The following is a 26,436-nucleotide window of genomic DNA, read 5'->3' as shown; positions in this document are numbered from 1 at the left end:
GCAGAGACTCACAGTGAGGGTCTGCAGGGGGGTGGGGTCCAGGGCCACCTCATGCCAACACTGGCACTCAGCTGCTGGGCCACCTGCCTCACCTCCCACCTGTGTCCACCAGCCCCCAACTCTGCCCACTGAGATTTCCAGGACTGCTGGGGCCTGCCTGCCAGCCCCTCGGAGGTGCCCTCTCTCCATGGGGGACACAGATCAGGAGGCCCAAGAAGAGCCCTTGGTTCCTGGGCTCAGCCCCGCTGCCTGGTGGGACCGCCCTGCTTTCTCATCACTGCAGCAGCCCGTAGCCCACACTGGCCTCAGTCCAGCCACCAGCCCAACCCCCACTTCTGCCAGGGAGAGCTGAGGAACCTGCAGCTGCACAGGACAGAGGTCAAGGCCAAGGCCAAAGCCAGTTGGCCCCAGAACCTCTCTGGGACCTGCTGACCACACACAGGCAGCCCCAGCTCTGATGGAGCTGAAGGAGGAGGGTGGGAGGGCATCAGACTGGCCTCTGGCCCTGGAGACAAGCCCTTCCTGCTGCCTCGACACGCTGAGCCTGGCGTGTACAGCCGACAGCGGGCTGGACAGCTGGCGGGTGGCAACTGCTGAGAAGGCAGCCTCGTCAGGGCACAGGTGGCCTTGGGCATAGGAAGCCCGGGCCACTGGCAGCCCAACCCACACTTCCCAGGGCGTCCCAGCCGCTCGGCCCTGCCACCCTGCAGACCACGTCCAGAGGCCAGGCCCCCAGGGTCCAGGGCTCTGGGTTCAAGGAGCCTCCCAGGTGCACGGCGATGGGTCACGCAGGCCTGCAGAGAGGCAGGCGGGCGGAGGGAGGCCTCACTGAGCACAGCCCACACGTGCCCTCAGTGCACATGTGGCCATCCTGGGGTGGGCGTGGCCGCACCTCCACGCCCAGGGAGGGCACTGGGGCCTGGCGCAGCTGGGAACCTGCCTCAGAGCGCCCAGCCACCAAGCACAGGCCAGGGCTGCAGGGCCTGAGCTGTCTGGCACTCGGCACGGCCCTTGGTGGGGCTACACACAGCCATCTAGGTGCGCGCCCTCCCCACAAAGCCCGGTACCACCTTCGCTGGGAGCTTGAGGCAAGCAGTGGCTGGGCGGGGCTGGCAGCTGGGCTGGGCCTGTCCCGATGGCCCGTCCTATCCACCTGACCCAAGTGCGGACCTCACACACCTGCCCATGAGGCAGCCCCCACCTGTCTCCAGAACTGAGGGGCAGGCACACTCCCCGCCCTGCTGCTGACCGGGCTGTCCTCGGCCTGATGCGCTTGACACTCCGGCTGAAAGTATGAGGCGGCGGCTGCCTCGGGGGTGCACCCAGCCACCTCCCTCCTCCAGAGCCCTCGGCCCCTAAGCCTGGCACCTGTTTCTGCTCAGTGACCCCATCAGGGCCTGGCACACTCAACACTGGGCCAGCTGGACCCACACCTGGGCTTCCGTGGCGCTCAGAGGCCAGGAAGGAGAGGCCCGCTGGTGCCTCCCTGACGAAGGCCACCCCCGGCCCCCAGCCAGGCCCCCTGGGAGAGGCGGGGCCGGGCCAGGGCTGCCCATGCGGGCGGGAAGGCCGACTGCAGGAGGGGGAGAGAGGAGCAAGAATCAATAAATCTGAGCCTCATTCACGAAGATCTGGGGCTCTTATTAAGTAAATTAATTTAAGTTAATTTAGCTCGATCATGACTCCCGATCACAGTGATTTAGTGAGGGGGAAATTGCATTAGGAAAGGCCGTGCTCACCAGATAGGAGAACGGAAGAAAATTAGACCCACTTAGCACTGTGAATTAATATGGAAATAGCAGGTGTAAATTCAACCTTATCGAGAGAGTGAAAATTATCTTCATAAATTTGTAGAAATAGCCCCCAAGATGCTTATAAATCTATTTAAAACAAAAATACTACAAAAAGTGCAGTAAAATTAATTTAAAATATACTCCCAGCTGCTGCCTCCAGAAAAGTCGGCAGCAGGGCCAAGTTTCGTGCGGCCTGGTGGGAAGGGAGGAGGGCAGTGGCCACCGCTGACCGCCTGGGCAGGCTGACCTCCTGGCACACCTACCATGGGCCAGTAGGCCAGCACCTCCTCTCCCATGTCCAGAGAGCGGGGGGTCCGTGGGGGGCTGGCAGGATGGCCCCTGCCCAGGACTATAGCTGCTCTGCCCCATGGCCCAGCCCTTTGGGGCACAATGGCCCCCTGGCCCAAGGCCCGAGGCCATGTGCTCTGGAGTGCCCAGTGCAGCCAGCTGGAAGCCCACACTGGGCCAAGGGGCTCCCACACCGCTCCCCAGAAGGACAGAGGACAGAGGGAGGGGGCCTGCCACTGCCCGATTCCAACCCACCCAGGCTGTCACCCCTCCCCCTGCCTCATTGAAGGAAGGAGCCGCACCCCAACCTCGGCAGCCCTCCTGCTTCTGGGCCCAGGGGACCCAGAAAAGAAGGTGGAGCCGACCGCACCGCACATGCCCTCCGGCAGAAGCAGCCTGGAGAGAGGCCACGGCGCTCAGCGCGCAGGCCAGACCCTGGTGTGGGCAGCTGGAGAGGGACACAGCCTCACCTCCGCCCGCAACAATCAATATATCGACAGTGAGACGGCCCAGCCTCTCTCACCAGAAGTTTCTCCCTGAGGGACACCCAGGCGTGGTGTGGCCTCAATGGTCCGGCAGCGGCTGCTCCCAGACCACCACCCCACCCCCCGGCCCAAGCTGGCAGCTTGCTGCTAACGGACAGGGAGCGTGCGTGTCTGCACGAGTGCACAGCACACACAGGCCGGCCACACGTCTCGTGCAGAAATTGCTAGACAGAAAAATTAGCCCATTCCCCAGCCAACAACTGTAGACCAAGCACTTCCGGGGGCGTGCTCGGTCCTCGGGCCCCGCCCTGCACTTTGGAGCCCACCAGCCACAGGCCTCCTACCTGGACAGGGAGAGCCGCAGTGCCCGCCAGGAGGGTGGGGCCAGGGGACCGGGGGCGGTGCTGAGAGGTGAGGCCTGGGTCTTCTTGACGATGCGGTAGCGAGTCTTGATCACTTTGCTGGTGGGAGGGTTCCGCTGGCCGTGCAGGCTGGAGGCTGCAGGGAAACCCAGACACGGGTGGTCAGTGGAGGTCGGTGGGGCCTCCCATCACCCCCTGATCCAACCCCCCGCCCACTCCCAGAGAGCTCAGCAGCCCAGGGCTGCCGGAGCCGGAGGCGGCCAGCACGGCCTCCAGGAGAGCAAGCGGGGTGGGTGCGGCCAGCTGCAGCAGCCGGCATGGCAGGCCGGTGCTCCCCGTGGGCAGTGAGGAGGGGCCCACGGGCGGGTCCGGGAGGCTGCGGGTGTGAAGCGCTCACCTCCCTCTCTGGGAACCCTCACTGGGTATCCACGCAGATTTACGTACTTAATCACTTCTGTTTTCAGAACATTTTGCAGGGTGATGTACACCACAGCTTTATTTCTTGCTGAATGTTTCATGCAATTAACAGGGATCTGTTTTGCCCCAGTTCCCTTCCACTTGATAGCCAGCAATTTCCCCATAGCTATAAGGAACGCATCTAATTGCCCGACTTTCATAATATACAGCTCTAACTGCCCAGATAATTAAAGCTAACGCAGCACGGGAACACGGGCGCTGCTGCCTCTTGTGACCGACCCGGCACCCCAGTCCCTCAGGCCAGGCTGCTCGGACCCAGGTTCCCAAAGGCGCCTCCTTGTGGCCCCACCTACCTAACCTGCCTGCACGGAGCCCAGGCTCTGCTTGGAAGGGGGGCCCCTACCAGTCACCCCAGCAGCAGACGGCTTCTGGGCAGCACAGCCAGGCAGGGGGTGAGGGGCGTGGGGGGAGGGTGAATGGGAAGGAGCAGAGACAAGGAGGCCAGGAAAACACACGTGCTCTCCCACCAGAGCTTCGGCACAAGGACAGGCCTATGACCCCTGGGCAATAACTAGCTGACCCTCAGCTGAAGGCCACCGGGGTCCAGGGTGGCCCAGGAGAGGGAGCACGGCAGGCGCACAGTGGTGCCAGACCCACAGGTTCCCACACTCCTGGCTGCTCAGGGCCAGCCGTGACAGCGGCCAGCCACCCCACTCCCTGACAGCACAAACCGGTGCTCCACGACCCGAACCTGCTCCCCTAGGCCCCAAGGACACATCCTCCCAGCACCTGCAAACTCCACGAGAAGCGGTGACTGCTCCATGAACAGTGACAGTAACACTGGGCAAAAATCACCTTCCAGAGCCCTAAGCACAGCAGACCACCAGCCCACAGCCAGGCCCTCCCCCAGTCAGCAGTCAGCACCTTGGCCCAGATGCCTTCTCTCCAAGGCTCACCCAGCCTGATGGGCGGTGGGGTGCGGGGCCTGCCTGGGAGCAGGCAGGACAAGCCCGCCCCACGGGAGCCACCGCACCTGCACGGTCATCGGAACTGGCACTGTGTCTCCTTGTCCAGACGCTGGAAGAGCCCCTCCCTCAGGTGTCCCCAAACCCATCCCTGGGGCACTGCAGCCTCTAACCGGGCTCCCACGCACCCACATGAGAAGGCCAGGACACAGCACAGGCTCAGAGCGCCCCTGCGAGCCCCCAGACCAGAGGAGCAGGGTCCACGCGCCCAGCTGGGGTCGGGGTGGACGTGGGGCTGCAAGGCCCCGGGAGTGCTGAGAGCGGAGGACGCCTCTGCCCCCGGGACTGGAGGCAGGGGCCCACAGCGGCTGCCCACCAGGGGTCCACAGAGGTCCAGGCAAGGCCAGGCCAGCACCCCCCCAGTCTCCATCTCCGTCTCCGTCTCTCTCTCCTTGCAAGGGCTGCAGCTCAGGGGGCAGTGAGGGAGAAAGAGGGCAGCTGGGCAGAAGCAGCGGCAGCACCCGGGACGCCTGATCCTGCTGAGCGACCAAAGCGACGGACCCTTCAGCTCCGGCAGCCCCCACACGTTCGGGATGCACGGGAGAGCCTAGCACACGGGGGGCATCAGTAAATAAATGTTTGTTGAGTTGAATTTTCAAGGTCTTACAAGCAAGAAGAGACCAATGAAAATCAATAATAGCTTGTTCCAACTAAGCGCTCAGGAACACGGGAATTCCTCTAAGTTACTGCCAAGCCCCACGCTGACCCCATGGCCTCCAAACCCACTCCCTGCTCCCACAGCCCCTGCACCTGGACAGCCCACCTGCCCATCCCCTCCGCTGCCGCGGGGGCCACCCGCTCTCGGCCCCCTTTGGCTCCCACACCAGCCACCACCTGCCAGTCTGGGCTGCGACACACACCCTAGAGCCCCAGGGCCCTGGCTCTGCAGCTCGGGGGCACCGGCGTGCAGGGTGGGAAGGAGGGCTGGGCTGTGCTGGGGCAGGGCCCCTCCTCACCCACTCTGTTTTCATCCTGAGCACCGGGAGCCCCAGGCCTGGCCAGCTTCGTGCCCCCCTCGTCCAGATGCACAACATCGGCTTCTCCCATCCCCCTTCCTGTTCCACCAGATGCCACCTCCTCCAGGAAGCCCCCAGCCCCCAATGCCCAAGGGACTGGACTCTGCATTCAGCAAAGTTCCTCTTGGGACATACCACCTCTGGGCCTGGCCCTCATTCCTGCCGTTAACGGGCATCAGTATTTATAACATTCCTTTGCAACGCAGCCCCACTGTGAAATTTAACTTTTCACTAACTTACTGCATTTTACGTATTAGTACCTGATAACCACTTCTAAGAAAATACAAAGTAATAAAGTAGGCCCCCCTCTTAAAAGGCTTAGTGTCACCTCCCAGACTTCGGCACCCGTTAGGCCCCAGCCCCCGCGATCCCAAGGGGCAGAGGGGAGGGCACACCAGCCCATGTCCCGCCCCCCAGAGTGGGGCTGTGACCCTCACAGCCTGGCCCCGCAGACCCTCCTGGTCTTCCCCATGAGCGACTTGGCCCTGGGGGTGGGAGCACTCACGACAACGCCCTGAAGAGAAGAGTCCAGGGAGCCCACGCTGAGGGCACATATAGCTCAGCAGGGCAGACAGACGGGTGGCATCGCCCCCCATCCTACGGCTGATAGGAGTGAAAGCTCCTCAGACCACGCGTGGCACACAGGGACCGGAACCGTGAGCCCAGTGCAAAGGCAGAGCGGCAGGTATGGGCGAGCTCCCCGTGGGCAGGGTGCCCGGCCTCCCCCCGCCCTGTGGTGCTGGACGGTTGCCCCGGCAGGCAGCAGTCTCTCCCTTCCTCCTGGCCGGCTGAGGGTTTGTGTAGATAATCATGTTATTTAGATAGGATGTTGGTTTAATTCCCTTCATTACAGACTCCCAGGGCTGTAATTTTTTTCTCCGCATGATGTATTCCCCGTGGCACGTTTCACTCAAATCAAACCCTTCGTGCCTTTATTGCCAACGACGCCCGGGTGCTGCGTTATCAGGCCCACACACACACAGCCCTCTCCGCCCTGCCGTGCAGAGGTCACTTCTAATGACTAATCGATCTCATTAGCTTCCCTAATTAAAAACTTTACTACCGCAATGGAAGACAAACTACAAAAAAACTGCTGGCATCATATTCGAATGGGATGTGAGCCCATCTATCAGCAGGGCCCGGCTCCTGCACGAGCGAGCTGGGGAGGGAGGCCACCGGCCAAGAGGCGGGGACTGGACGACGGCAGCAGAGCCCAGGCGGTCTGGCACTCGGGCTGCGGAAGTGGCGAGAGCGCCAGCCTTCCCGGGGCCTGTGCAGCTCGCGTGGCCGGTCAGGCGGCGCTGTCTGCAGCAGCCCGGCCTCCGGCTGACCCCGGCCCCGGCCTCAACGAGCCACCACAGACGGCAGAGCCCATCAGACGGAGGTCACGGCTCTTGCTCTGTTTCACGGCGACTGGGGGTTGAGAGGGAGTTCAGGTTTTTGTGGAACTTCAAAAGGAGAGAACTAGGAAGAAGGGGCGCTGCTGATCTCACCACTGTATAATGAGTGAGGAAGAGACGCAGCCAGAGCTCCTCTGAGCAGAGACTGCCCGGGGCCGCCGGCAGGAGAGAGGTGGCTGTGGGACAAGCCCCAGGAGCCCGGTGGCCAGCAGCCCCCACGGCCGCCCAGCTGTCCGTCCAGCTCCAGACGTCCCGCCAGAAGCAGGTCAGGCTCCGTCAGGAAAGGCGGGGGCGGGGGCAGCAAAGCAGACCTGGGACCCCGGGGGGCCGGGACCTGCAGGCCCCCCGCCCCGACCCGCCATCCACCAGCCTCCAGACCCACGCGGGGCACCAGGGCCTCCCGAACAGGCAGACTGAGCAACGGGGGGAGGAGGCCCAAGACGGCAGACGGTTCTCGGCCGGGCCTCCCACGCCGCCCAGCATCTGAGGACCAGTGGGCGTGAGGAGACAGCTCGGGCGCTGCTGGTGAAGGCCCGGCCCGAGAGCACGGCCACCTGCAGCCCTCCCAGACAGCTGAGCAAAGGCCGGTGCCCGCTGCCCGGGCGCAGGGCTCACCAGACCAGCCGCACAAGGCGCTGGGCCGGTGGAGCGCGCAGACGAAGAATCCCGCCTGCCTGTCAGGCACCCCGGAGTCCAAGCCCCGCTCCCGAAGGGGGGCTCCAGGCCAGGCCCCCAGGCCCCACGGGCGGAGGGGACGGGTGGGGGCCAGCACAGGCGCCCGGCCTCGCAGGGTCACCGCAGTGTGGCCGCCGGGAGCCGGGCTGGCGGGGCTGCCGGGCCCGGCCTTTCCCGTGCCCGGGTCCTACCATTCAAACTCCCCACGTGCCGCCGACTGCTCTTCATCAACAGCTGCCTGGCCGCGTCTGCAGGAGCCACGCCTGCGCGGCTGAAGACAGCCCTGCAAGGCCGCGTCGCGGCTCAGCCTCTTCGGGAGCCGCCCTGACTTCCGCTCTTCCGCCCCGCAAGCCACCCTCCCGTCCCAGTAACTCAGGTCCCGGCTGGCCCGTCGCCTCACCGTCAGCCGTCAGTGCCCTCACACCCACCACTGCGCCCGCCTCCCCCAGGCCGACCCCGGCCGGGCCCAGCACAGCACACGGGGCCTCCACCTGACGGGGCCCGTGGGCGCCGCCAACCAAAGCAACTTCCACACCCTCGAGCTCGCTCTTCCTGGTTTCCGTGGTCTGAAAGGGCTCGCACGCCCATGGTCCCCAAGGGGGCTCCCCTGCGAGGCCTCTTCCCAGCGCCCTCGCCCGGACCAACCCCCGGCCCCCCGGAGAGCAGGCCTCTCAGGCTAACCGCCTGCTTAGAGCTGGGGTCACAACGCAAGGCGCTCAGGGGTGCAGCGGGTGCACCACGGGCTGGACCCACGAGGGGCGGCCCCCACAGTGACACTGCTGGCCGGGGTGGGGTCCAGGCCGAGGGGGTGGCATGGCCACAGGCCCCAGGACCGTGAGAAGCAGGGGAGAGCCGTAGGCAGGCGGTGCCCTCGCATCTCCTGGCAGGAGGGGGAGCGTGGGCCTGCCCTGCGCTGCCCCGCGGCTGGCGGAAGGCTCACACCTTGCTCCCAGACTCTGCACCATCACGGGGACAAGGCCAGGCCGGGCCGAGAGGGGCAGGTGGGTCTGGACAGCGGGAAGGCAATGAGCCCACAGAGCCTGAGCCGGGGAAGGGTCCCCAGAGAGCCAGTGGGAGGGACCGAGCCCAGACAGGCCCCTGGTACCCAGCTCAGAACACGTCACACGGCCCGTCCAGGGCTTCACCTTCCCACCCATCTGACAGGAAAGCCGGGCCTGCAGCTCGACTGTGGGTGCCCAGAGGCTCCTGGCCCTCTCGGCAGCAGCAGGCGGGCCTCACACAGGACAGGAAGCCGTATGCAGGAGCCCGACGTGCAGGACCCCGGCCGAGCAGGGGTCAGGCAGCCTCTCTCCCACAGTGGCCGAGCCGCCGTCTCGGGAAAGTGGCCACAGAAGAGCCGGCACGCGTTTCTGAGAGGCCTCCACAGCACCTGCAGGCTTGCTGCACATCTGAGGTGTGTGCAGAGCCCTGGGCCTGGCGGGATGGCACTGACCACGACTGGAGCCAGAGCAAAGGCCACGCCAGCGGGACGCAGCATCTCCCGATGAGGGTGCACTGCTCCTGGGTGGGGAGACCCTGCCAGACCACACGACGAGGGGCGCTGCCCTCTCCAGACACTGCCCGTCTACCAGGGCATTTCCGAAAGCCAGCCCCGTCTGAGCTGTCCCCTCACTGACACAGTCCTGGAGACAGCAAGGCCACAACAGCATTTGGGGGTGAAAAGCGCCCTGGGGCTGAGGAGGGGCGAGCAGATCCCAGGGGCCACAAGGAGAGGCTCCGCCACCAGCAGGAAGCAGCAAGAGGAAGGCCGAGGCAGGCGCTACGGAGGCCGCGCAGCCGGAGCAACTGCCAGAGTGGTGGTGCCCAGCAGGTGTCCAGCAGGTGGGTGGTGGATGGGGACGGCAGGCCCCACGCGGACCCCTCACGTCTCGTTGAAGGGCCGGGCCGGGAGCAGAACCGGGCGAGACACCTGCTGGGAGGACCCTGCCGCTGCCTGCGAAGAAGCAGATGAAGCCGGTTCCACGGGGGGCTGGGCCCTCCTCCTGCCCAGACCTCCAGGCCCCTCCGCTGTTTACAGGCGAGGACCCAGGGAGGACTGGCTCTGGTCAGCTCAGGTGGCACCTCCCTGTCAACAGAAGTGAGGACCCTCTGTCGCCTCATCCCCTTCGCACAGAATCCACAATGCCCACCGCACAGCAGAGCTGATGGGGCATGCCAGCCCCCCGGTGAACAGATCAGAAGACTAAGGCCTAGAGAAGGAAAATGACCTGTCCACCATGCCCAGCAGGATGGGGCCCAGGCTGGGCCGGGGGGGGGGGGGGCACTGGGCCAAGGGGCCTCTGCTCAGGAGTCTCTCGGGAAGGACAGAGATGGACTCAACTCCCACTGACATCAGCCTAGAAGACACACACCGCTCCATCCCATAAAGACAGCTAGAAACACACCTGCAGACCTTCCCCTGCACTCCCAGACCTCCAGCTGTGCCTGTAGATCTCCACCTGTGCTCCCAGACCTCTCCCCGTACCCCAGATCTCCCCCTGCACCTGCAGACCTCCCCCTGTGCCCCCAGACTTCCCCCTGCACGCCTAGACCTCTGTCTGTATTCTCACACGGGTGCACTGCTCACCTGGTGCCAGCCCCGGGCCCACTGCACTCAGCGCTCCGGCACCCAGCCAGCCCCAGCCAGTCCCAGCTCAGGCCCTGCAGGTGCAGGGAGCACACAGGTGACAGGGCTTGGCCCTCCTGCTCCCACCCACGAGAACACAGCTGTAATAACATGACAAATCCCCAGCCCTGTGAACGGTTCTTCACGTGCTTGCAGAGGCCTGTCCATTTCTCCAAATGAGCAGGGATGGCAGCGGGCAGGAGGCAGCAAACACCCCGCCCCCGCCCCTGCCACGGCGGGAGCTGCCAGGGACCGCGCTCTAACAAGCTTCAGACGTGGGATGACTGAAGTGGGATCGCAAAGTATGAATTTTTATGAGTCTAATAAATCACTCCACTTTTCCTGTGCTTGATGGTTCCCGACACTTCGAACACTGGAAAAGCCCTGCTGCAATCAGGCGGCTCAGCCTTCATCTCCGGTGGCAGTCACAGAGGAGGTGACGGGACAGCCAGAGGCCCCTCCTAGGCACCCAGGACAACCCAGCTCTGCACCCTGGGGCCACTGGAGGCCAGCACTCATGCAGGCCCCTCGGGAATGGGTTGGGCGGCCCGTGGAGAGGCCCTGCCAGACTCCGACACACAGCTGGTCGCAGCACCTCTGCGTTCCCAGCCAGAATCCACACGGGCGGCCCTGGGAGGATGAGTGTACGTGCTCGCTAACACACACACACGGTGTGCACACGTCTGCAACGGTGGGGGGAGGGGACCCCCGGCCCAGGGCCTCACCCTGCTGGGCTTCCTGCAGCACTGCTGTCTGAATTGGGGACCAGCCTCTGACACACATTTACCGATTACAAAGACTCAAAGCAGCCAAAAAATAAAAAATAAAATAAACTTATTAAAAAAAAAACCAACATTTACTGATTACTAAGTCACAGTGGCAGCCCGACAGGGCCATACGTCACGGAGCAGCGGTCAGCACCGCCGTAAGAGGAGCGTGGGCAGCTGGGTGATGACAAACCGCCGCTGTCAGCTGCCTGTCCCTGCGGCCGCCTTCTCTGTCGTCCCGCACTACCTGGTGTTTAATGACAACACTGTCAGCCTGAGACACGCGGTGCTGAGACTGTCGGGGCCCTATTAGAGGAAAGATTGAGACCCTACTCTTCTCAAACTCACTCAAGCGACACAAGCCGCTCGTTCCTATAATTACTGTGCGCGAGCCATCGATCGCGCGACGACACTGACCCGTCTGTATGAAATGGGAGTAGTTTGCTCCCTGACAGTCGCTGTACATTATGGGGGTGGGTCTTCCCTCCCCTTTTAACCATCCCTCTAGAGGATGGAAGAGGGGAAAGCGAGCACCTCCCAGCCCCCACCCCGCCTGCAGGCCTTGGGCCCAGGGGGAAGGGAGCCCCAGCACATCCCAGGGAGGCGCGCCCCAGAAGGCGGAGGTGACAGCACAGCATGTGGCTGGGAGATCCAGGTAGGGGGAAACTCGCTGAGCGGGGCCCACAGGAGCAAGAGGCGGCCGCACTCCAAGGCCATGAGCCCCAAGCGAAGGCAGGGAAGGCAGGGTCCGTGCCAGGCAGACAGCGTGCCCTCCCAGGACCGCCCCCCCACCCCCCGCGAGACAGGACCAGGCCTGAGCGTGCTGGGAGAAGCGTCCGCGTGATGCAGGCTCGTCCAGCTGCACGGCTGGTGCTCACCCCTTCCCCAGCAGACCAAGCAGCCCCTGCCCGCTTGGGGCCACACCCTGTAGGCACCGGACTGTGAGGCCAGCTGCTCCCCCAGTGCCCCATCTGACCTCAGCCAGAAGCAGCTACGACAGGACATACCCTGTCCTGTCCGCTTTCACTCAGACCCCGATGAGCAAAATCCACCTCTTACTCAGGACAAAAGGCAAACCCACCTCTGGCTCAGCAGCCCCAGCAGGGCTCCAGGACCCGCGGGCACGAGAGGGGCCAGTGTCCAGGAGAGCAGGTGGGGTGGCCATGGAGGTACCGACGCGAGCCCCCAGGGCCTCACAGGTGAGGGCACGCACATGCATGTTAGAGACAGGAATCTGCCTTCAGCGGGGAGCAGGTCCTAAGGCTCAGCTCCAGCCTCCAGAGACGCAGCTCACAACCGGGGGGCCCACCCTGCTCCCCTCCTCCCCTTGGCCCGGGGTCATGGAGCAGGACCGGGACATGAAAAAGCTTAGAAAGAAAACAGTGAAAATGAAGTGTTTTAAAAGCAACTGCAGACCATGGAGGAAGCCAGGGAGGGAACTGGGCCCTCATGCTTGACAAAAGCCACCCCAGAGGTCAGAGGGCTGAGGAAAGGACGCCCAGGCAGCACCAACACCAGTGTGCCCCTTGCACAGAGCTCGCTCAGTCAGTCAACAGACATTCGGCGAGCCCGCTGTATGCTGGCCCCTGGGCTCTGGGGAAGCGGCAGGGAGCACAGCAAGTGCCCCTTCTCAGGGCAGGTGAGTCCCCTCAGCCCCTCCCGGGAAGGGCAGGTCGCTCCACAGCACGCTGGAAGAGGCAGAGGCAGCACTTGATACGTTAGCCCGGAACACGAAGAGCGTCCGCACCAGCATCTGGACTGGGCAAGCCCTTCCTGCCCAGGGTTTCAGGGGCTCTGGAGGGCCAGCACCACCGGAAGCACCTAAACTTCTCTCGAGATGGCCCCCCTCCGTGCCGGTGCCAGGGGCTCAGAGGACCCCTCGGTCCTGCCCACCCGATGCCAAGGCTCCCTCTCCACCTGCTGCAGGCCTCCCCGCCTGGCAGGGCCCAGCACCGGTGGCCCCGAGCTCCCTGCGATCCAGGTGGGACGAAGCACAGAGCTGCTGGCTGCCGGCGGGGACCCCCATCCAGGTAAACACGGAGCCGGCCACAGTGCCCCCGCCCCGGGCACGGTGCCCAGCCCAGCTCCCTGCACCTGCCAGGGGACAGGAAGTGAAGCCAGCCCAGCAGGAGAGGCCCCAGAGCAGGCCAAGACCTCACGCCGAGGCCTCTCTACCTACGCTGTGCCTGGGGCTGACATGCTCAGATGCAGAGGCCAGAGGCCTCTGACTGCCCAGGAGGGACCAGGTACCAGCCAACACCTACCCCGCACTGGGTCTACTGGCGTGTGTCTCTGCCCTCACAAAACGGCAGTCCTCCGTCATCACTATGTCTCTCCATTTGAGGGCCTGGCCCAGATGTGCCAGGAGGGCCGGAAGGGGTATCCATTCCCTCACCGGGCTGAAACTCTAGAAGGCCAGAGCCCGGGGGAGCAATGGGGGCTCCCAAGTCCCCGAGGGAGAATCAAGGGGCCTTGTCCACACTCCACCGACAGCAACGGGGCCTCCACACGAGCCGGGCCAGCCCAGCTGAGGGGACGAAGCCCAGCCTGTGAGGTAAAGGCCCATCCCACCCTGGCAGCTTCTGCTGGGGGCTTTCAGGGGCGCAGGAAATTGCCCGCTAGTCCCAGGTGGACAGATACCCCACGTTCCAAGCCACGAGAGGCGGAGAGGGACCGGTCCCGGCCCCTGAAGGGGGTGCTGCAGAGCACACCCCGTCCCCCCCGGCAGGTGCTGTGACACTAACGGGGCGCCACGGGACGGGCGCCGATGAGCCCGCCTCTGCCCTTCTGACCCCCACGGACCCCCCCATCCTCTCCCACAGGGGCGGGAGCACGAGGGGGGCTTCCCCCGGCAGACACAGGGCGGGCGGCACAGCCCCGCAGGTGTCTGACAGACACTGGGCCTCAGCCACCCCAGGGAAGCCCGGCTCCACCACGTGGCCCGGAGCTGTGGCTCTTGTGAGGGCAGCGCTCCTGCTGGCCACAGCCTAGCCTCTCGGGATCCCTGCCCTGCTTCCTCGGAGTCAGGGCCAGAGAGAGACGCTTCCGAGAGAGCCTGGAAATAAGCCCGCTATAAAAAGCAGCGGCCATGGAGAGAAAACCACGTATCCCCTCACAGGCTCCGGGCTGCCCAGGCTCTCCGGCCGCTCACCCGTTCCTTCCTGGTGGCCGAAGGGGCAGGGCTGCGGCACAGGGGCAGCGGGCAGGCCGCGGAGGGGAGTCTGGGTGTGGGGTGGGCCCCGGCCTCACTCAGCCCTACAGCCAGCCTGCCCAGCGCTGGGCGCTGCGGCGGCAGAAGGAGGGCAGCGCGCGAGCACGGGAGCTCGGGGCCGCGTCCCTGCCTCCCCACCCTCAGCTCCACGGAGGCCACAGCGAGGAGCCTGGCCTTGGCTGCGGCTGCAGCCGCGCTGGGCCAGCAGACTCCAGAGTGGGCCCTGCGCTCCCCTGTCCCCCTCTGCCCTCCCCTGCCTTCCTCTCCTGCCCAACCCTCCCCTCCCCTGCCCTCCCCCTCTGCCCTCCCCTCCCCTCCCCCTCCCTTCCCTTCCTTCCCTCCCCTGCCCTCCCCCTCTGCCCTTCCCCTCCCCTGCCCTCCCCCTCTGCCCTTCCCCTCCCCTGCCCTCCCCCTCTGCCCTCCCCTCCCCTCCCCTCCCCTGCCCTCCCCCTCTGCCCTCCCCTCCCCTCCCCCCTCCCCTCCCTTCCCCTCTGGGATCCTCCAGTCCCTGCACAGGATGCAGCCCCTGAGCCAGCAGCAGCGCCCGCCTCAGGGTCAGTTCCCAAGCACACAGCCGGCAAAAAGTTCCTGCTGGGGCCAATGTAAGGTTGGGGGCAGCAGGGGCCATACGGGTGAGGACCAAGGGCCATCCTGGGGCCCCTGAGAAAGGGGGCTCAAAGCAGCCCCACCCATCTGTGGGGCTCCTCCAGAAGACGGGGCCTCGGCCCTCTGTGAGAGGAAGGAGGGGGAGGGGGGAGGGGGAGGGAGGGAGGTGCAAGGGTCTGAGGAAGGGCTGTGGGGCACAGGGCTAGCCCGGGCAGGGCAGGCAGAGGCCCAGAGCAGAGGCCTCCCAAACTCAGGGTGGTGGGCGCCCGCAGGCCACTCTGTCTGTGGACTCAGAGCAAGCAGAGGGCGCCACACCTGATGCACGTGCCATCTGGGGGGGAAGGGAGCCCCGAGAAACTCAACAGAAGGAAGAGAGGGAAGCAGAGGGGCTCCCAAGAGAAGGCCCGGGGCGCAGGCCGCCCCCCAGTGCCGAGGCCCCAGGTCACGGTGCCCACCGGCACCACAGCCTGGAGGGGCAGCCGGGGTGCCCGAGCTCAGCCAGGCTGGTCCCAGGGTCCAGCCCGCCCCCCAGTTCAACATTCCAGACCCCCACGCGGGTGTAGAGCGAGCAGTGACGGGAACACATGGCGCTGGTGATTTGCTGGACCACCGTGGGCTCCAGCGGGGCTCACCCCAGACACGCTGGGAGTTGGTGGGCCGGGCCTGCTCGGACCCCGGGTCCTCCACCTCGAGCAGGGCCTGGCACAGAGCAAGCTTCTCTCCTCGGCCTTCCCAGACCCTGCGGCAGGCCCGGGCCACGGAGTTCAGCTTCTCTCACAACGCCAGGCCCGCCTTCCATCTCCTGCAGACACAGGGAGGTGCGTCCCCTCGCCCCGCCGCCCCACGCGCCTCCCCCGGCCCGTGGCGGTGCCGGGTCTGGCGGCTGCCCCGCCGCAGCCTGGCGTGCGGGGTTGGGAGCAAGCCGCTCTGAGGGCGCCCCTGCAGTGAGCCATCCTTCGCGCTAGAGACGCCTCCTGCCAAGCAGGCTCGCGCCCCTCCCCGCACCCAGCACGCGCTGCCTCACAGGACGCCACCTGCTGCCAGCGGCCGTGCCGCTGCGCCCACTCTCAGCTGCCACCTACTCGCGCGGCCGCTGGCGCTGCCAGAGCCCATCAGGGATCGGCACAGCTTGGGATACGCCGTGAAAAGGAAACACAACAGCTCCGAATTACTTTAGAAAGCGCAGCACCCCGAAGAATGACAACAAACGGCCGGCAGACGGCTCTCCTGGGCGGAGCCAGCGGGGGTGGAGTCTCCCCATCCGCAGACGGGCAGGAAAGGCAGAAGCGGCAGCACGTCCCTTAGGTCCCTGCCACACCCAAAAACTTTAACGAGATGGGAGGGGGCGAGTGTGCCAGGGACAAGGCCCCTGGGCCGGCGCCACACCCTGCAGACGCCCCGAAGCATCCCAGGATGGGCCCCGGCACTGCAGGCAGGCCTGCACGGGGCAGAGGCAGTCAGCGGCCCGTGCCCGGCCCGGAGAGAACACTGGGCCCGGAACCCACCCGGGCCTCTCCACGCACAGCACCTGAGGGTTCAGCCCCCGGAGGGCACAGGAGGGCGTGGGGGGGGGCAGCGGCTCGCTTCCACGCTTGCAACCCCACGGCAGGGGACCTGCCACCTCCCTGAGCCAGACACCTTGTCCCAGTGCTGCCCGGACCAGCCAGCAGTGGGAGCAGGAACAGTGCAGACCCGCGAGGACCCCTGGGCCGGAGACAACCAGAAGGGCCAGGGCTCCTCTTGCCAGGCCTGGGAGACACTCAGGCAAACCAACAAATAACTGCACGCCTAATGGTTAGAAGCTGATAGGTTCACAGTCGTTGCGTTTGGCTATAGATTTTCTTTGCAAATTCCATCAATTCTATGCATTAGGGCCAAAGCTTCAAATTGGAAGGATACCTGTGATTGCTGAGAGCCCCGGGCCACACAGGTGATGCCTAGGTGGTGCCAGCAGGGCCCAGCTGGGCTGTGGTGCCTTCTCAGCCTGGGATCTGCCTGGAAAGGGCTCAGTCTTGGGGGAAGCACTGCTCACTTCCCATGGATACGAGAGGGAAGACAGGAAAGCAGGAGGGCTACGAAGAGCAGAGGGCCCCACGTACACCAGCGCTTTTCCAGGGTCACACGGCCTGTCCAGAAGCCCCCGGCAGAGGGACACACGGCCCCGCCCTTTCCAGGACAGCTGAGCCCACCGCCCTCGTGGCCTCCCTCGGCAGAGCAAGTAGCGGGGCCCCGGCAGGGTGGGAAGCAGAGGGTCTCAGCTCAGAGCCTGGGGGAGGCCCATCCTTGGTGCCCATCCTGACTGGGCTCCCTGTGTGTCAACACGCTCCCAGGAGGACACGGTGGCGGGGGGCGAGCAAGGGGACACAGCCGAGGGGGCTCCAAGCAAGTGCACCATCGCTGCCTGCCGGATCTGGGGCAGCAAGCCCTTCCTGCCCACGACCCTTCCCACCACCCCAAGAGGAGAGACGCAGCCTCAGGTACAACAGAGCTGGGAGCCAAGTGTCACCAGGTCCTGTTCCTTCCCCAAAGCCAGCAGCTCCAGCCCACGTGAGCTGCAGGAGCAGGGAGGGAGCTGCTGGGACGTCTGAGCCCCACCGGCCCAGCCTGCACGCCCTGCGGGGCAGAGAGACACCCACCCTCCCAGGCTGAGGCCTCTCGAAGCTCAGGCGGCCTGCCCGCCCGGGCCCAGAGAGGTGTGCCCCGAGGCGGTCAGCTCTTGTCCGGACCAGGCTGCCCCACTCCCTCGGGCAGCCTGTGCACCAGGGCCCTCTGCCGGTGGCCGCCTCAGAACCCAACGCTCTCCCTGGATGTCACCGAAGGCCTTACTGACACAAGCACCGCCACCCCAGCTGTCACGCAACCCCACTGCAACTCCTCGCCCACCCCTGGGCAGGCAGCACCCCTGGCCCCTCACCCGACCTCCACCGCCTGTGCCCAGGCCTGCCCGGCCCCTACAGCAGGCTCTGCATGGGGAAGCAGGCAGGGCTGCCAGAGGCCCCTCCCAGGGCCTGGAGCGGAGGCGGGGCAAGGCCTACAGGAGCAAGGCCACCGTGCAGGAGGCCCACGGGCTGCCCCATCTACCCCACACCCAGAGACCTCTACCTCTCAGAGGCCACGGGTCAGTGAGGCCCTCCTGTCTCCAGCACACAGGTCGCTGGGGGTTGCAGGGGGCCGCCCTTCTTCCCCCACCAAGCACACACTGGGGACAGGTGAGCAAGTGGGCCTCTAGATGCAGGGCTGGGCTGAGCGGGCTCCCACCGCCCCTCCCTCGCCCTTCTCCCGCACAGACCCTGTTCTGCGGGCCAGCCTGCCGGTGCAGTGAGCCCGCCCAGCGCGGGGCCCTCCCTGGGCAGGAAGTGCCTGGGCACTCTCACTGCCCACACTGCCCTGACTCTGCAGGTCTGCTCCCCCAGGGGCCACGCACCCTGTCTGGGGAAACATGACATCATCCGGCCTTGAATTAGCTCCAGAATTCCATACACAACGTCCACCACTCGATACAAAATAACCATACATACAAGCAAATCACACTTGACCCCAAACTAAGAAGGAAAAAAACAGGCAATGGAATGAACAGGGATCCAGATAACTGGGTGGTCAGACACGGACTTTAAACAAGATTAATATGTTCAAGGACTTAAAGACAAGATTGCAGGACTTCCCTGGTGGCGCAGTGGTTAAGAATCCACCTGCCAATGCAGGGGACAAGGGTTCGAGCCCTGGTCTGGGAAGATCCCACATGCTGCGGAGCAACTAAGCCCGTGTGCCGCAACTACTGAGCCTGCGCTCTAGAGCCCGCGAGCCACAACTACTGAGCCTGCGTGCCACAACTACTGAAGCCCGCGCACCTAGAGCCCATGCTCCGCTACAAGAGAAGCCACCACAATGAGAAGCCCATGCACCACAACGAAGAGTAGCCCCCCTGCTCGCCACAACTAGAGAAAGCCCACACGCAGCAACAAAGACCCAACACAGCCAAAAATAAATAATTTAATAATAATAAAAAAAAGACAAGATTGCAAATTTTGGCAGAGACCTAGTAACTATCTTTTAATAGAAATTTTAGAATTTAAAAGTCACTAAAACTAAGATCTCAACAGATGCATTTTGTAGCAGATTATACAAAGCTGAAAAAACAATAACTAAACTAGAAAATAGGTTAGAAGAAACTACCCAGATTTAAGCATGGAGACAAAGAAGACAGAGAGAAGAACACAGGAAACATGTACGATATGGTGAGAAGGTTCAGTACAAATGCAGCTGAAGTCCCAGAAGGAGAGAGGTGGGAATGGAGCAGAAGCAATGCTTAAAGACAGAACGGCTGAGACTCCAAAAGTGATGAAAACCATCAAGCCACAGGTTCAAGAGACACCACAGACCCTGAGCAGGACAGGTAAAATGTACAGGAAGCACACCAGAGCACACCTGCTAAAAACCAGAGACAGAGAAAGCCCCACAGCCAGAGGGGGAAGAGCCATGCTACCCGCCCGGGAAGGACAGCTGACTTCACCGAAAGCCCACACCAGCTAGCGATGGGAAGGGTCTCTCCCCAGCACCGAAAGCCCCACGGCTTCCCAGGCAAAATCACTCTCCAGAGAGTAAGGCAAGAACAAAGACTTTTCAGATAAACGTCTATAGAGAGCAATGGTCCCCAGCACACCTGCAATATTACAGGATATGTTAAGAGGTGTTTCTCAAACAGAAGGCAAGGAAGGGATGAAGAGAAATGGGAGAATAAATACATAGTCTAGGTCAATGCTGACTGTACACAATGTTTTCTAGGGTCTAAAATACATGGAGAATTAAAATCATGGCAGTTCTCCACAGCTGATGGAAGAGAGGAAAATGGGGTTTAAGTACTCCAAGCTTCTTACATTGTCTGGGGAGGGATCAGACAGTAATTTCTAAGTACCAATAACAGTGAGTCAAGAACGCACAATATAACCTCTGGGGAGACCACCCAAAGAAGAATAAAAGAATGTATAATAAGCTTAATTGAGGAGAAAATGGAATTAAAAAATGTACATCCAAAAGAAAAAAAAAAAGGAGCGAAAAAAACAAAACAGGTGCAACAAAGAAAAAGCACACAGTAAGACAGTAGATTTAAACCCAAATACCCTAGTAATTGCATTAAGTGTGAACAGACGAAACCCTTTTTTAGAAAGACAATTTCAGATTGCACTTAAAAAACAACTATTTGCTGGATACAAAAAAATGTAAACATAATAATGGCTGAAAGTAAACATGTTTGCACATGTCACACATATATACATTTGCATAGAATGTGTGTGTGTGTGTGTGTGTGTGTACACATGTGTATATACACACATTTTGTGACACTAACTTAAAAGGAAACTGGCCTAGCTCTACCTGCTTCAGAGAAAGTAAACTTTAAGGCCAGAAGCTTTACTGGAGATAAAAAAGGACATTTCGTAGCAGTAAAAGATTCAGTCCACCGGGGAGATATAACGATTCTAAGTGGTTTGCACTCAGTCAAATGACCTCAAAATGCTTAATGCAAAAGTGACAACTGGAGAACAGTGGAAGATCTTAACACTCTCTCTCTGTGACTGGAAAAAACAGACACCCTCCCTGCCCCGCAAAATCAGTAAGTACACAGAAGATCTGAACAACACAATTAATATAACTTACCTTACAGAGCCCCAAACTCCCCAAATGGAATCATTCTCCCTAAGTGCACACAAGAGCTTTACCAAAACGGACCCTAAGCTGGTCCTTAAGACAAGTCTGAGCAGACTTCAAGGACTGAAATCACGCAGACAGCTCGCCCAGGGGAGTGAAGCTGGGAGCGGCCATTACAAAGAAACTCAGAAGCCCCAGGGGTTCGGAAATGAAGCAATCCCTTCTGAATAACCCTGGATCAAAGAAAAAATTACAATGAAAATTAGAAAAAGTTTCGGAGGAACACAAAAATAATTAACTTGCAGAAGACAGCTAAGGCTATGCTCAGGGGAGAATTTACAAGCTTACAAGTATATTTCAAAAAAAAAAAAAAAGAGAACCTGAAGGTCAACTGTCCAGCCATCTGGTCCTGTTGCGCTCCGTCCAAGCTCAGGCCCACTGGCCACGTGGGCAGCTCCGACCCTGGACAGCAGCCCCCAGCCCCGGCCTCTGCTCCCCGGCTGCCTGCCTCCCCACGTGCTGCCCCTTGGGGCACTGTCTCACGGCCCCGAGTCAAGGACATACACAGCCGGGCCGGCCCCAGGGTCAGTGCGGCCCTGCAGCCCTTCCCCCTGCTGCCCTGCCTGCCCAAGCCGAGGGGACCACACAGCATGGGGGTGGCAACCTGAGCTAGATGCAGACCACAAACCCCCACCCCACCTGGCATCTTCCCCCTTTAAAACGCAAGCAGGAAGGAGAGCCCGGCTAAAGAGAGCTCCACAGGGGAAACATGTTTTTGGAGTTCCTTTCTGAGATGCTTCTCTGTGCCCAAGCCCAGCTGCCCACCTCGGCGCCCCAGCTTCACTCAAAGAGAGGGACAAGGAAGAGCGGCTCCAGCCCAGACGCCCGGCTCTGAGCCCCGCAGGGAGGCCACTGCGTCACTGTCCGCACTGGCACAGGGCCAGGCCGAGGTGTGCAGGCGAGGGGGTGCTCCGTGACGTAGCCCGGGCGGGCTCCTGGCCTGGGACCGCGGGAGCATGGAGGAGCGGGACCCGGGTCTGGATGGGTGCCCAGCAACACCGTGGAGCCGTGGAGAGAAGGTGCCACAACCCAGGACCCGGAGGGCCACGGCCCACCTCCAGCAGGCAGGAGCTCCCACAGCCCGCCACCAGGTGGCCCCCACTCCCCAAGGGAGGAAGGGGCTGGGCCCGGGAGAGCAGGTGGGACAGACCACCTGAGGGGCCAGCGGCAGCCACAGGGAGAGCACTGAGGGCCGAGGGGGAGGCCGGGAGACAAAGCAGCCCTAGGAAGACTCCGCCCTGCACCCCACGCCCACCGACGGCCGGGCTTCTGAGAGCCCCCGGTTGAGAGGGACCCTCAGGCCAGGCCAGGCCCAGCTGGCACAGAGGCTGGGCTTAACTCGGTCAGCCAGGACACGGGGGCGGGCCACCCTCAGCACACCATCTACACTCGTCAGACACCTGGGGACCCTGGCCCACGAGACCCCAGGGCTGCAAGCTCTGCCACCGTGAGAACATCACCCCTCCTTCCCGGGTGAGGAGCGGCTCCCAGGGCTTCAGCCTCACGGAGTCACCAGGTGCCCCTGACTCCGCGGAGGTCACAGCTCCCCTAGAGGCCCCACGCCTGCCGGGCACCACACAGGCAATGCGCACGCACATACACGCACTCCCACGCCAGCTCGTGTGGAATAATTAATTAGCACGGCCATGACGAACGTAGAACTGGAGGCCTCCGACACGCCTGGTAATTTATGCAAGGCTCAGGATCGCTGCGGCTGCCTTTTGCAGGGCCTACTTCAGCATTTTCATTTTCCCTTAGGAAAGCAGGGCTCCAGACTGAACTGCTCTCACGCCCTTTACAGCGTCTGCCGTAGTAAAGCTAAACAACCCAGCTGCACAACAGCGAGTGATGGTGGGTCACAGACCGCTCCAGGGCGGGAAACTCCAGCAGCGAGAAGAACACCAGCAGCCTCCCAGTCTAGGATCCGCCAAGCCTGCCCCGTCCCCTCAACCCGCCCAGAAACCCCCAAGAGATGACCCTTCCACAGCTGTGGGAACAGAGCAAGGCAATGCCAGCACCAGCCTGGAGGCTCATAACCAGGGCTTGCCCACACCTCAGGACCGGGACCCAGGACCAGGGCGCTGGACAGGACGGGGACACCACAGGAGTCACCTAGCCCCGGCCCTGCGTCCACCCCTCCGGGCCACAGCAAGCCTGCCTCCTTCCTCCCACGTGCCCTGGCTCCTGATCATCCCACAGTGCTCCCAGTGGGCACTGGTGATGAAAACACACTACTGATGCACGTGGAGACCCAGGGCAAGGCTTCGCTCTGCTCCCTCTGACCGCTGACCCTCCCGCAGTCCTGAGGCCAGCACAGCCCATGCCCAGGGCGGCCCAGCGCCAAGCAGTGTGATGCTGCCGTGCCAGTACCTGGCCCACCGCCTGCCCCTGTCCAGTGGGCACATCTGGTCAGAGGGGAGGCGGGGCCTGTTGGGAGAGGCTTGGGGCACGGTAAGACGGGGCAGCGCATTGAATGGGGCGGGACACTGAGGGTGTGGTGAGAGGGGCGGGGCGTGGCAAGGGGCGGGGCATGGTGAGAGGGGCAGGGCGGGCAGACTGGGGCAGAATCTGGAACTGGGTTTTCCGGTGCACCTGGAACCACAGGACCACAGAGGAGGTTAAGTGAGGACCGCTTTTAAGACTCCCTTGGCTACCCAGGCGCTGCGGGAGCAGAAAGCCGGCGGCGGGCGACTCCCCGTAGGTACACCCCGAGTCCCGGGGCCGGTGCTGCTCAAGGGGAGCCCTGCAAACTCCCCTGGACAAACTGAGCACCACAGACAGGCTCTGGTGCCCAGGCAGCTGAGGGCCTGCTCTGACCTCCACAGGAGGCGCCCCGGGGACACGGGGACAGCCCCAAGGTGGGCCCTTCAAGCCCGAATGACCGAGCAGTGGGGGGAGGCAGCGCCAGGATGTCCCCTCACGGTCAGCCCACAGAGGGGCCACCCAGGGACTGTGAGCCTGAGGGGTACCCAGCCCCCACAGGGCCCTGCTCTGGGGCTTGGTGAGGAACCTGGGTACTGGGTAGGGGGGGAGGCCAGAGGAGGGGTCCAAGGAGGGGCTTACACAAGGAGGGACTCCCTGACTACTTCCTTGGAGAAACTTGGACACAGGGAATGGGTGTCAGTTTCCAACAGACACTCACACTCAGGCCGGGGTGGCAAGGTGGTCCCAGCGCTGGGTGACCCCAGCCAGAGGAGTGTCTCACTGACCACCATGGCCAGGGGTCAGAGACGGGGGGCTGCATGGTGAAGACCGGGCAGGGTCCAAGACCACACCTACCTTTTCTGCCGGTGACCCAGGATGAGTGGCCGCCCACTGCATCCATAAACAGGTGACAGCAGATCCTCCAGACCGCGTGGCTGGCATGGCAGACTAAGGGACGTGTGGGAAGCGCCCGCCACATGCTGGCAAGCTCTGAGCCAGAGGCAGGCGGCTGTGTGAGGCCCGGCTTGAGTGAAAGCCTCGGCAGCGCTCAGATCCACACCTGATGGCACCGTGAACACTGGGCCCTTCCTGTCAACCACAGCCCTGCCGGCACAGCCCTGAGCGACCCACCAGGCCCACACCCCACCCACCGCGCTGGCCACTTGTCTGTGCAGAGGCAGGCGAAGGAGAGGTGGGTGGGCTGTCGCCACACATGCACTGTCCTGGGCAACCCCTGGGAGGCGAGAACGCCACTGCCCGCCCACCCGCCCATGGCTTTTCCTTGGCACCTGACGGCAGACCTCTCCAAGTGACTGAGAGGAATTGCACGGCCTGTTGCTACCAGGAAGCCCCCTAGCCTAGGGCCGAGTGTGCTGGGTGGGCTGCCAGCCCCCAACACCGCAAGCGTCGTGCTGGGTTGGTGTGGACCAGGCAGCACCCTCTCTGCACACACGAAGCCTGTCACCTCAGGGCAGACTGAGTCATGGCGCTGCGCCCACTGTGGCCGGGGGAGAGGAGCCCCGGTGCTGGCCCCGAAGCCCCAGGTCTGCACTGGAAAGCGCACGTCCACACCGCGGGCTGTGACGACTAACTTCCGCAATCGAACGGGTGGCCAATCGGAAACCATTTTTGAGGTTTACGAAAGGTTCTCTTCTCTGCTGCCTTCTCTGGGGTCTGTCGGCCCTGAGGCGGATCAAGTGGGGCCTCTGGCAGCCAAGGTGCGGTTATCCCCCAGGGAGCACGGGGTGGGGTAGGGGTGTCATGTGGGGACCCCCAGGGACCACCTGCCCCACCCCCCAGCCAAAGTCTGACTCTAGGCCCAGGGAACTAGGCGGGAGGGTCAGAGGGCTCGGCCAGAGAGGGCCGGCGGGGGGCAGAGCGGGAGGAGGAGTCAGGCTGGAATCTTCGTAAGGCCAGGTCCCCAAGGCACGAGGCCCCAGGCCTGCTGAACGTGCAGTTTCGAATTCAATTAAAGCAATTATCTGCTGTGTCAAATAAACTGTGTGCAGCATATATCTGGCGGCACTGTACACCTCGGGCTCATTATTCCCTAACTGTTTCCTCCTGTTTACGCGCCCTCAAATTAAACTGCTGATAATATGAGCCAAAATAAAAAATGAGCACACCTTGTCCCGAGAAAATTGATTCTCCCTTCTCCTGAACCGGCGATTGCCAGGTTTTATATACTCTGTTCCTGGTGATCATTAGTAATTCAATTTTCTTTTTATTAGCCCCCTTATCTGCTGAGCAATATAGTGGCAGAGCTGACCTCTTTCGCACGGGCAAATGTTTAAAATCTTTTCCCTGATTAATTTTGCCAGTTAAGAAAAAGAGGAGAAATGGCCCGGCTCTTAGCCATCACAATGAATAAAGCTTAATGTTGATTGTGATGGAATTTCTAATGCCAGGGAAATTGACTGAACGCAGCAATTACACTGCAGTAGTAACTCAAGGGAGATGGGATCGCTTTCTCCTGGCCATAGCCTTTGGGTTATTTAAAACAATCCAATTTGCAAGGATAATTATGTATTAGTGTTTTATCTGCCACCTGAAATGAACAGGGGAGTTTCGATACTGGCCCAGCATTAGCAGGTTATTGCTGCAAATTACTTGATATCTGCTTTCTTTCACATAAAGAGGAAATTAGGCAATCAATTACCAGAAAAAGGTGGATGAGGAATAAGAGGGGCAAGTGCGCCCTCTGCTGGCCACGGGGCTGCACAGCCGGCATGAAGTGGGGACCCCAGGTGGGGAAGCCCACCTCTCCCTCCCCCACTCCGCAGCCCTCCTGGCCTCAGCAGCGAGGGAGTCCCAAAGGGGTCAGGTCTGACACGGCTCCAAGCGGAGGGCTGCATCTGGCACTAAAAGTCTGTGTAGGAAACAGGGCAGAGAAGCCTCAAAGCAAGTAGATGCAGAGGCAGCCTCTGCCCCCATTCCCAGGGAGGCCCTGCCAGCGGCCCCTAGGTGGGGTCTGCACTTTCCAGGAGACAGGAGAGCGCGCGCACGCACGCGCGCGCGCACACACACACACACACACACACACACCCGCTCGGGCCCACCAAGGGAGGGCAGGCAGGCAGAGCTGGGAAGCGGGGAGCCGGGCAGGCCTTTCGAGAGGAGGGGGCTGGGGGAGCTGTCGGCCCAGGGAAATGACCTCCACCTGTCCCGGCCTCACGATGCCTGCCCAGCACACTCGCCTCCGCCAGCGCAAGCCTCTCCCATGAGCTTCCGGCCATCAAGTCTCGAGGATGAGGACCTCACCCCTCGACCTGGAGTTCAGTCCTCACCCGCAGTCTCATCCTGGCTGCTGCCCCTCCGGGACCGCTGGACGCTCCTGGGGCCCCGACGCGGCCGCCGTGTGTCCCTGAGCACACCCATGCAGGCCCAGGTGCCTCCACTGTCCCTCAGGGGCTTCCCAACAGAACCCCCTTTTCCTTGCTGTGGCCCAGCACCCTGTCCCATCACCTGGTCCCGCCTGCCCTCTGGCCTCGGCCCCTCCCACCCTCCAGGACACCGGCCACACAGGACCAGTCTCTGCTCCTGGAACCGGCAAAGCTCAGCCTACCTGTGACTTCGCCTGCACAGGTGTGTCCACGCGCCCCTCTGCTCGCGCAGGGCTCGGTTCAGATGGCGCTCCT

At 62.6% G+C, this 26,436-nt stretch overlaps 1 protein-coding gene across 3 annotated transcripts in view; it reads right to left on the bottom strand.

The window, feature by feature from the left end:
• ZC3H3 (zinc finger CCCH-type containing 3) overlaps positions 1–26,436 on the bottom strand; it is an 82,436-nt gene that overhangs the window by 48,353 nt on the left and 7,647 nt on the right. For all 3 annotated transcript variants that reach the window (XM_082364574.1, XM_082364572.1, XM_082364573.1), the window contains exon 4: positions 2,911–3,064. In XM_082364574.1, coding sequence (XP_082220700.1) covers positions 2,911–3,064 — 154 coding nt within the window. The remainder of the gene's footprint in view (positions 1–2,910; positions 3,065–26,436) is intronic.

The sequence above is a fragment of the Balaenoptera borealis genome, assembly GCF_965194805.1.
Source record: "Balaenoptera borealis genome assembly, chromosome: 17".
In the NCBI taxonomy this organism is placed as follows: domain Eukaryota; kingdom Metazoa; phylum Chordata; class Mammalia; order Artiodactyla; family Balaenopteridae; genus Balaenoptera; species Balaenoptera borealis.
This window is presented reverse-complemented; position numbering and strand designations above follow the sequence as displayed.